Here is a 12,056-nt window from a genome sequence, read left to right on the forward strand (position 1 = left end):
CCCTGGAATTAGGTCTCAGAGGTTGTTTAACTTTTTCAACAATCGACAACCAATAGCGATGTGTAATAGTCGATTTAGTAATTAATTCAGAAGAGGTAAAATTTTTACTTTAAATCATATTTATGTAAAATAATTTTTTAAATCATCTTTTTACGTTTAGGTACCTATCAATAAAATATGATTTATATGAGTGACCATGCTAAAATATAATTGTATTTTAAAAACTGATTATAATGAATAATTTATTGGACGGGCTAATTCCCAGAGTACAAAAAATTTGGTTTTAATTAAAGGATGACAGTGCAAATGAGATCCAATTAGTCTTGAGAGATTAGTGTGTCGTTGTACAGAATATTAATTTATAAAAACCTTAATTATACTTTTACGAGTACCTGCACAAAGGGTTTAGTTTATGTTTGGTATTTTAAATAAAAAATAAACATGCAATAAGTTTATAATTTCCGTGTGCATTTATTTGTACCATTATATAGTAACTTAAGACCTGTCATGATTTATATAATCCTTTTAAATAACGAATATTATATAACGAATAATATAGTAGTACATCGTTTAAAAAAGCAAGGAGAAAGGAAGTACTGAAAGGATAAATACTTTTAACATAAGTTGTATAAAAGGCATATTTTACAATTTTGAAGCGGAATGTCTTGCGCACAGATTTATACTATATATTATGGTCTTGCGGACTATACGATAGTATAAAATTTAATTGAAAACTAGAACCTAGATCAAGGTGGAACTGGTATATGTAATGGTTTATGTTATACATACGAGTATCTGGGTATCTGTGTACATCTCACCTGACATGGGTACTCCATCACACAGACTAGACCTGTGACACGACCGCGAGGGCTGCTCCAGACGAACTCGGAGCAAACAGCACAGCGCCTAGACAAAAACAAAACTGATTAAATTTAAGAATTAACTTTTCTTTTTAAAATTTGCAATAAAGTAAATTGAAATAAACAGTTCATAAAAGAAATACATTTTTTTGTAAAAATGCCTGAATTTTATCACAAGGCAAGTGCAAGCACAGATGCGTTGAATCTGTTTTTATTTTTCAGTTCTCAAAAAGTTGGGCGTCTCGTATACATATCTACTGTTTTGTTTAGGACAAGCTCTCATAATACTGAGCATGAGCAGTGATGTTGTCGTACCTGTTTGAACCCGCGCCGGTAGCGAGCGTTCATGTAGCAGTATATGATGGGGTTGTAGCAGGAGTGCGACATCGCCAGCCAGTGCGACGCGAACCAAACATACGGCATGCCTGGCCACGCCGCCCACGCCATGTCATCCTCGTGTATCGTCCATAGAACCTGGATTTGCACTTCAAAGTTAACGATAATTGTATATGCAAAATTATTGCTACATTAATTCCAACTGTAGTTCAAGTACAAAAAGGATTGGCATCCTTACATATTAAAAAAAACAAAGTCGCGTCAGTTTGCCTGATTGTATGAACGACACAAAAACTACCGGATGGATTTTGTGCGGTTTTCATTAATAATCAGTTTTCAAGTTGTTAAGTTACTAGTTCTTTTTCATTTATGAAGTTTGATATACCAGGTAGGTTCATCATGAAATGATTCTATTTTTTCTACAAAACAATTTTTGTGAACAAAGGTCTCGGAAGATTTGAAGAAACAAACTCTGTAGGAACTAAAACAAGAAAATTTTGTCGATAAAATATTATGATTTGAAAATTCGAGGAAAACGGAAAGACTCGTTTGATGGATGCTATTTATGGAGCAAAGCCTTTCGAATTATGTTAAAATGGCAAAATAATGACATAAGCTTCGGGGGTGACGAAAAGAGTGGTATTTACTCGCTAACTACGAAATAAACAAACACTTCAACTAAGGCATTAATTAGTATCACAGCAACAACAACAACAATATATATTATTTTTTAAAACTCATAAATATGACGATAATTTTAATTATTTATCGAATATTTTAGTTAGTGAATTGGCGAAGACAATGGAAAACAGCTTATTAAAATTATGAGTATGTAAGATCACGTACGAGCGATGCGATGTATGGACTGCATAAAGATCTAAACAGTTAAATAAGAATGTGTACTTGCAATGAACACGTTGAGTGGCAGCCAACACACTGTGAACACTGCCACTACTGTCAGCATCATCTTGATCATCTGAAACAAACACCTCTAGTCATCGTTTTATAAAATTACCTGTACTTTTTAATATTATCTATAATTTTGGATAAAATAATACAGTTTAAAAAAATTAGTTACGTTTGCAATCAGAGCGAGATTACTACATCACGTCGTCGATATAGGAACATATTTCGTGTACATACAGAGCATTAGCATTTCGGAATGACCACTCTCTCTCTTTTTCTTTCTCATCTGAAAGTTTTCCCGGTTTCTTCCGCAGCCGTTGAGCGTCGGAGCCCATGGACCGCTTTTCTCATCCTCGTCTTTTGTATCCACTTCGCACGGATTTTGGCTTCCTGAGTTGTCAGAGCATCGGAACTAGAAACATCGCTGCTTAGAAGATATAAATGGGCATGAAAAAATAAAAATATGAATAATAATAATAAGAAGATACAGTTATAAAGTTTAAAACTGTAAGTACCTAAATGGTTGTCAGAATGTAATAATAAATCAAGAAGACAGATATGCGAGTAAATACAATACGCAATTAATGTTATGGATCATTCATTACCTAAATACCTAATAAATCAAAGTGTGAATTTTGTAGACAGGATTATTCAAAATTACGTGTCTGTGGATTTGTGGTCGCGTTCATTTGTATAATGCTTTTGGGACATCTGAAATATTAATAAACCATAACAATGTACCGTAACCGGTACGATATATATAACGTACCGGTTACAGCCATTAATAATTAATTAAAATCTACTATCAAAATCTTGATTTTATTTATACAATGAAGTTAATTGGATTGAACTCAAATTATAGAAATTCATTTTTATGGGCTTTAAAAAATGTTTTTTTTTTCGTTTTATTGTCATTTCCTAATTTCCTACAATTTATATGGAGACAAAAATAAACATTATTAACTCGTTTACATAGCGACTTTCGGCTTTGAGGAAAACTTTCCTTTACAAAATACACAAATTTTTGGTGGTTTCAAATAACGTCTAACTTCCACATTTCGTGAGTTGATGAATAGAATTAAACTATGTCATTTTAATCTACTGGCAACTTTATTCTTTTGGTTTTTGTTTGGTTTTTATTTGTTATTTTAATAGCGGCAATTTAAGTTTCATACAAAAAATACGATACTTTCTCCCTATATTCGACTAGGTACTACTTACATAATATTACTATGCTTACAAAGACAAAGATTATTTATTTGCATTTGATTATTTTTTTACAATGTGGTGTTAAAAGAAAAACTTAATCCTACATGTTTCACCGTCCACGGGTATGCAAATTTAATTTAATTTATTTATACAATAATGGATGTATTTTGTTTCAGTAAAATAGTTACATTTTCAAATTAACTACCTGGTTATGCAAAGCTAAAAACACCTGTAAATAAATTGAATTGCACTTAAAGTAAAATAACATAAATAAATACTCGTCAAAAGCATAACTGGTGAAACTTTACGTAATAACTTTACCTACTGCAGATACTGCAAATCTAATGCTTACTTGCAATCTCTGCTCTATTAGCATCGTCGAGCCTCGGGCTACACCTGCCAGTCGCCCACCACCCCACACGACGACGCGTACTGTACACGTGACTTTAGCATGTTCAGAAGCAGCACGAACTTGAAATTTAATATTCTTACTTTTCTCTTGGAGCGTTGCATCCTGGAGTCTCTGAGCGTCTGCGCCTCCCCCGGCGGCCGGCCCCCCCACACGACGTGCGCGATGCGCGCGTACGTGCACACCAGCGCGCTCAGGGGCAGCACGAACTGCAGCGCGAGGAGCGCGCACGTGTACTGCTCGCTCTGCTCCGCGCGCTCCCACTGTTCGAGGCAAATATCTCTGTGAACATTGTGTTAGTGGTAAGTTGTTAGGAAGGTATACAGTAGCAATAGTGTTAGTATGACCATAGGAAATGGGTTTGCACCGGACTGTTTGGTATGAAACTAGGAAAATATGAGGTGTAAACCCATATCCGCGAGTACTCACTTTCAAATGTGGATAGACTATGAAAACTAAGAATAAATACGATTTCTGTCCAATAATAAAACGATTTTATTTACTGAAATGTTAGTACACTGTACAAATCAAATTTTTCACACATTACAAATTAATGAAAAAAGCTGAGCACCGTCTCATTTCCAGTAAAAATTCCCACAACCCCTGCATTGCCCCGTTGGACAGCCTGAGAAATCGGAGAAATCTCCTTTGGATCAGATTATAACCGCATCATCACGTGAGTCACATCCCTACATTATCTGTAACTTGATCTCTCTCCATATCAAGATTTAAATAAAAAAATTGTAAACGAAATGAGATGAATGTGGAAAATTCTTAAATTCTTCCACTTACCCTTTTTCCAAAGGTTCTAATCATTCATTCCCGTGAGACACACATTGAAAGTTTTCCGCGGAAGTTTGTCACAATCACAATAAGTCATGTCATGAACAAACGGATCCTCTATATTTTGCGACCGTTTTTGCGTCGTGCTTGAAATATGTGGAACTACCTATGCGTGTATAAAATTCTTAACAAGCTTATTATATAAAGTAGAATGTTATGATATCTAATTCCACCTCACTTGTATAAATAATGATAAGTTAAATCTCAGAAATCACAGAAATTGAGATTAGTTATGTACAACGCTTTGAATAATTTGCATTCTGAAACTTTTGTAGGGTGAATTTGTAAGGTAGATTCAATTAATATACTTATTGGTGAAATAATTCGCATAATAACTATATAATAATATATATGTGTGCTATTAAAAATCCCAATCGAATTACTGAAATAAGTATATCTCACTATTTGTACGTATTTAATTGTACATCGTATACGATGATACTTTTCGATAAGTTTGAAAGCTACTTAAAATCTAACTCACAAAGGAAGATAGCTACGTACACTATAAATAAAGAACATCTATTTACGAAGTTTTCCTTATTTAAGCCGAAGAGTTCCGAGAACATTAATTAAAAATAATTCGGGTATGGAAATAAAGCAAGGATGAAAAATCTAGACATTAATAGCAGAGTTCAATGTTATTTATTTTGCAAACATTCGACGCTCGAGTGGATTTGCTTTGTCCGCTTTTCAACTTACCCAAATTCATACTTACGCTTCACAAAACCGATGCCACTCCGTCGGCCTTTGTATTTGGGAGACGATGGGGATAGGGGCTGCAGTCGCTAGCGCTCCGCCCCACACCGCCGCCACTACCAGCTTCGCGGCCGCCTTGCCGAGCCGCGGCCTCAGTGGACGCATTATGGCCATATACCGGTCTATCGATATAGCCAGCAGCGTGTACGCACTCACCAACACTGACACCGCTTGAGAGTAATTCACCACTTTACACATCACGGCCCCAAACGGCCAGTACCTCAATACCAACATTGACACAAATGAAAACGGCACACAGAACAGTGTCATTAGAATATCACCTACAGCTAAGTTCACTATGAAGTAGTTTGTTACGGTCTTCATTCGCGGCGATGTTTGCACTACGAAGCATACTAGTCCATTCCCTAGCAGGGCCACGACAAAGACTATACAGTACATGATGTAAACGCAAGATTGGAATAGAGGTGAGGACAGGAAATCTCCCGAGGCAACCGCCACACAAATTGCCTCCTGGTCTGGCCATGACGTATTTGATGGAATGCTCTCATTTACATATACATCGACTGTCGTAGATACGGTCACGTCATCATATATCGGAGCTGTTTTGGACACTTCCAGAGATGGTATCTCGTCGGTGTCCAACATCATGCTTTGATGTCACATAGTCAATTTTGAAGTGCTATGTCATTTTACCTGAAACAAAAAATAACATTCATGATGAATACGGAAACTAATTATGTGGAGTACTTAATTATAGTTATTCTAGTAAAAGAAATGAAATAAAGTGTAAACCCGAAGTGACTAATACATGTAGGTATGCACTGTATTTTGTCTATCTATATAGGTATTTCAACTCAAAATAGAAATCGTACAGGTGTTCAAATAAAGTGAACAGGGTCCCGAAGGTAGAAAACAAATCAGTCACCAAACTTTTTCAATTCTTCCCAAAATTAGTCTCATATTTTATATTCTTTTATTTTCATTACTCATCGAAATTGGGTGACAAAATATAATTACACAAATTTTAAATAAATATCTTTGTCTTTCTATTTACGTAATAACCCCGACCCTTGTTTATTATTATAGTAATATTCACGTAAGTATTTCGCGTATCCTCATATATTAATATCATCATTGTTATTCTACAGATTCACTAAAATACCGATACCCGCTAAGCAAGCATCAATTAATTATCTTCATAAATTTAAAACGAGGTAAAATAATGTAACAACACTGACATGATAAATTCGACGGCCATATTTCCCATCATATCGACAGCTTTTCCGTAAATATGCTAAGTAGATACAGTTGTCTTGCAAACCGAAAGAAATAGACGACTTAAAAGCGATGGTCTAATTAAATAGAGTATGTTTCTTTCTTTACTTATTTAATATAGGTAATATTATCATTAATCCAATTGACTCACTGTCAGACAATACACAGCCGAAACTACAGCATCACAGAAAAAAAAATATTATGACCACATTATCTTTGCTATTTATGATCGAATATTAAAACAGGCGGAAAATAGTTCCTCTGACGTATAAATAAGGTATACATCAGATGTTGTAGGTGTACAAGACCTAAAGTATCGTGGAAAGCCTATACCGCTCTATTAACACTAATTCCGTTTCTTTTTTTACTCAGCGGTCAGCCTTATTACACTACCTACGTTGTTTTTTGTTTTCTTACTTGCATGGGAATAATTTTTGACAGAATCTTTATGCTATTATGTGGAAAAATAAACATTATTCCTTCTTTTAACTTGTTAAGCTCCAAGGAGCTGATGCGATGGAGTAGTATTACCTCCATCGGTTTGAAGAGCATTAATAACGCGCTCTTATTATTCCAAAACGTTTTCATTCTGTATAAGGTATTTGTTAATGTACTTGTTCTTTCATTAAAGTATAGAGATTAGGTAAACCTGTTTATTGCCTACCTAATAATTTGTAAGAAGTGATTTAGTTAGAACTTTAGGATTCATTATTTTTAATTTTTAAGCTACTAAAACTACTCATGCATAAGTCATATATATTTGAGTTCTATTTTGAAGGGTCACGGGCGTCGTTGTAATTATAAACTTTAATGTGTAACTTGAGGCCAATGTTTATGACGCTGACAACTTAAACATAACCATATTACTTATTAGTTTTCAAGTAATTTTAGATCACAAATATACACCTATACAAGTATATACCTGTGGTACCAATTTTACAATGGGTTCAATAATACCATCAAGTATTCAAACTTATTAGATAATTCGAAGATTAAAAGTAGTATGGAAAGTGAATTAATATACCGACTACATTGTTTCAGTTATGCTAATCTTGCTAAATCTACTCACCACTTCACAACCAATGTAGTTATTAGTAAGAGAGAGAGAGAGAGAGAGAGAGAGAGACAAGCTATAGATTATGTAATAATTACAGTGGCCAAGATGTAGCTTTGTTTTCTGTCTTTCAGCATTTTTCTAAGTCACTTTCAACTGTTTGTTCTCCATTCCGCACATTGTCAAGATCATTAGCACACATATCAGGCACCTACTTGCCTCATCTGCCCGAGACAGGCGGAAGGTGCTAGGCCAGAAATTCTTCCTCTTCTTGGCGTGTCGCCACAGATCCTCACAAATTTGTGAGGATCTGTGGCATAAATCCATCGGTGTGTGGTTGTTTCATTAATTTATGTGGGTAAATCACATGTGAGTTGGTCCGTAGTGTAGATACATATGCATTTGTTCCTGACCTTAATTATAACACTACCACCATCGATTTGCATTAGTAAGAAATCAGGACTGAATATGCAGTCACTGATTCATTATGCAGGGATGAGAAGGAAATGAACGGAATAATCAAGTTAAATTGAGAAGGAAAGTTCCTAAAGTGACGTTTGGTTCCCGCCCTAGAATAGACCCACTTCATATACTATCAAGTGAAAATATGTATGTATCAAGGATTCAGCAGTCTATGAATATTTTGACATACAAACTCCCCTCTTTTGTCAGGGTCATGTATTTTAAAGTACTTGCGTAAGGGTTTGTCACTAATTAAAGTTCTTGTCCCTTCGGAAACTATTATTTTGGCTCGGAGCAAAACATCTTATTATAAGCTCAAGCATGCCGTATCATTTAATTTTTAAAGCAAAGTTGGTTATTTTTTCGTTATCGGCATCGTATCTTGAATATATAATTGTGCAAGTTATCACCTGGGGTTTCGCCGGCGATAACTATATAAGTCCACCTCTATAACACCACTAAAAATCACTTCAATCCAAATCCATTTTTGTGGAATTTAAGAATAGATTGTCTATAATTGGAAGTAAACTTATATTTTATTGTATTGTATATATGGGGAATTCAACTCTGCTGTACAAAGTCCGCGTGCAATGCCTATTTCCTACTTTGCTCTCAGTACCTATGATAGAAATATAATCATAGATGTACGTACACGGGTAAATTATTATCATCGTGCGATCAATGAAATTTTGTTGTGCATTGTCTTCCACGCGTAGGTACACAACATTTCAGATCCTGATAGGACCTGAAAAGTGGGTCCAATTTCAAAATAGAAGGTTTGACCAGCACCAACTAACATAACGGCATGTACCAGCACCAACTAACATAAAGGCATGTACCAGCACCAACTAATAAAACCTTGTAAAGAAAGTCAAAGAGTGAAGAAAAAGTCACATATAGAAACAATCCACTTCTCCTTGAAACCTCGTCGTTTAGAAAGCCATAAAGTTTATTGTAATCGTCCAAAAATAAAAAAAATGGATTTTACGTGATAAATGTGCAACAGAATTCGCAAAATTGTTCCTATGGCTGTTCCCGGCAGATGTTACGAACATTGAGGAACGCCGCATAAAAATTATGTTGCGGCATAAAATACACTCTATATTTTATCCATACAGCGAAATAGATTATTATATATGTATAGAAATATGAAGTTTCATTTATATGACGAAATGAATGTGCAAGTCACAGAACTACGCCTATGTATCTCTAAAGTGATATAAAAAGTAATACGACATAAATTTTAATTTTAATATTTTACTTAGTATATAAATAAGCACGTGTAAATGGATAACTTATATCTACTTCGTAGACTATCGTACTTTAAATGAGAGAACCCGTAAAACGTCTGAAAGTTGTATTAAATAAAATCATCTTATAATGTACACTGACTGCATAATAAAAAACACATACTGCACTGACTGCATGTATGTGTATTTTATAATGTACAAACAAATAAAACAAAAGAAAATATGGAAGGCTCCCTAGGTTCTCTGATATTAAAATATGAAAGGCTCCCTAGGTTCTCTGATATTAAAATATGAAAGGCTCCCTAGGTTCTCTGATATTAAAATATGAAAGGCTCCCTAGGTTCTCTGATATTAAAATATGGAAGGCTCCCTAGGTTCTCTGATATTAAAATATGAAAGGCTCCCTAGGTTCTCTGATATTAAAATATGAAAGGCTCCCTAGATTCTCTGATATTAAAATATGAAAGGCTCCCTAGGTTCTCTGATATTAAAATATGAAAGGCTCCCTAGGTTCTCTGATATTAAAATATGAAAGACTCCCTAGGTTCTCTGATATTAAAATATGAAAAGCTCCCTAGGTTCTCTGATATTAAAATATGGAAGGCTCCCTAGGTTCTCTGATATTAAAATATGAAAGGCTCCCTAGGTTCTCTGATATTAAAATATGAAAGGCTCCCTAGGTTCTATGATATTAAAATATGAAAGGCTCCCTAGGTTCTCTGATATTAAAATATGAAAGGCTCCCTAGGTTCTCTGATATTAAAATATGAAAGGCTCCCTAGGTTCTCTGATATTAAAATATGAAAGGCTCCCTAGGTTCTCTGATATTAAAATATGAAAGGCTCCCTAGGTTCTCTGATATTAAAATATGAAAGGCTCCCTAGGTTCTCTGATATTAAAATATGAAAGGCTCCCTAGGTTCTCTGATATTAAAATATGAAAGGCTCCCTAGGTTCTCTGATATTAAAATATGAAAGGCTCCCTAGGTTCTCTGATATTAAAATATGAAAGGCTCCCTAGGTTCTCTGATATTAAAATATGAAAGGCTCCCTAGGTTCTCTGATATTAAAATATGAAAGGCTCCCTAGGTTCTCTGATATTAAAATATGAAAGGCTCCCTAGGTTCTCTGATATTAAAATATGGAAGGCTCCCTAGGTTCTCTGATATTAAAATATGGAAGGCATAAATCCTTCCTACTAATATTATAAATACGAAAGTTTGTGAGGATGTATATTTGTATGTATGTTTGTTACTCTTTTACGCAAAATCGACTGAACGGACTGTTATGAAATTTGGTTTACAGGTAGTATACCAAATCAAAATCAAAATCAAATCATTTATTCAGAAATTAGGCCTTCACAGGCACTTTTTCACGTCATAATCTAAATTAAATGATGTTTACCAAAGCTACAAACTACTAGCATTTCGGAACGACCACTGCTGAGAAGAAATGCCGAAAGAAACTCATTCAAACAGTGTTGGTCCCTATTATGCCAGAAGGGCTTACCATTTTTTATATATAAATTTATGTATAATTTTTTATCAGTAATATAACATTAAGTACATAATAAAGTTCATGGTAAAAAGGTATACTGAAACATATTATGATTGTGATCAAGTGCTGATGAAAGGAAAATATATATATACTTATATATATGTATAATTAACCAAACAAAAAAAAAAAAAAACTTTTAATAAAAGATCGAGCTGACCAGTTCCCCCGGCAGCACCCGTTCACGAGTTGACGCTTGAGTCAGCCATCGCGAAGCTCAACCACAATAGAGGGAACCTCCCGACCCGATCCACGATGCCGCTACCGGTTTGACCATTTGAATGTGCATGACATACTCGATCTCCATAATCTAACATAATAGATACCTATGTTACTTTCAGACACTTGGAGATCACAAATCACGTATATGTTTTACAATAAATGTCAAAATATATGTAATAAACATGTCAAGAAAATATATAAATAATAATAATAAAAAAATTAAAATCAAGTGTGAGAGGTGGAAGTTTTAGGAAGGGTCCAAGGTTTTTTATCATTTAAATAGTCGCTAATTGTGTAATAAGCATTAGCCATTAAAGCATTTTTAATATATGATTTAAATTTTGGCATTGGCAAGTTAATAGCCTCTACAGGGAGTTTATTGAACAATTTAACACTTTGACCCACGAAAGACCGCCTAACCTTTTTAAGTCGGAATCTGTTCATACAAAGTTTATGCCTATTACGAGTGGCTACACTGTTAACATCGCTCAATGTTTTATACAGGTGTAAGTTAGATTTAACAAAAATAAGTACGTCGAAGATGTACTGAGATGCAACAGTCATAATATTTATCGATTTGAATAATTCTCGCAAGGAATCCCGTGGCTTAAGCCCATAAATAAAACGAATTGCTCGTTTCTGTAAAACAAAAATTTTTCCTATGTCAAACCAAATATAACTTGGTATAGTACCTAATATAACTTGGTAATATAACCTGGATTAACAAATAAGGGTACCTATTCTCCCGAAATTCCCACGGGAGCAAATTCCCGGGGCGCATCTAGTGAAGAATAAAATTGCTTAGCATTTCTACGTCAAATAAAATTCGAATGCTACTTGGGAACTTTCGTAAAAATGAGATTCAAACGTGATACGTGATCCCAAACTCTTCTGGGATTTTTCTCTATCCCACCACACGCGTGTTACGTGCCACGTGAATGGTACACGCGACTACTGTGT

The 12,056-nt window shown here is 34.7% G+C and overlaps 1 protein-coding gene across 1 annotated transcript in view; it reads right to left on the bottom strand.

Moving 5' to 3' along the window:
• Positions 1–12,056, bottom strand: part of LOC128671495 (RYamide receptor-like) — a 38,784-nt gene that overhangs the window by 5,785 nt on the left and 20,943 nt on the right. The window contains exons 2-6 of the mRNA XM_053747983.1: positions 5,279–5,973; positions 3,804–4,002; positions 2,104–2,172; positions 1,176–1,334; positions 819–906 (exon numbers count right to left, since the gene is read on the bottom strand). Of these exons, the coding sequence (XP_053603958.1) occupies positions 819–906; positions 1,176–1,334; positions 2,104–2,172; positions 3,804–4,002; positions 5,279–5,928 (1,165 nt within the window). The 5' untranslated portion in view covers positions 5,929–5,973. The remainder of the gene's footprint in view (positions 1–818; positions 907–1,175; positions 1,335–2,103; positions 2,173–3,803; positions 4,003–5,278; positions 5,974–12,056) is intronic.

This window comes from Plodia interpunctella, chromosome 7 (assembly GCF_027563975.2).
Source record: "Plodia interpunctella isolate USDA-ARS_2022_Savannah chromosome 7, ilPloInte3.2, whole genome shotgun sequence".
Taxonomy (NCBI): Eukaryota; Metazoa; Arthropoda; class Insecta; order Lepidoptera; family Pyralidae; genus Plodia; species Plodia interpunctella.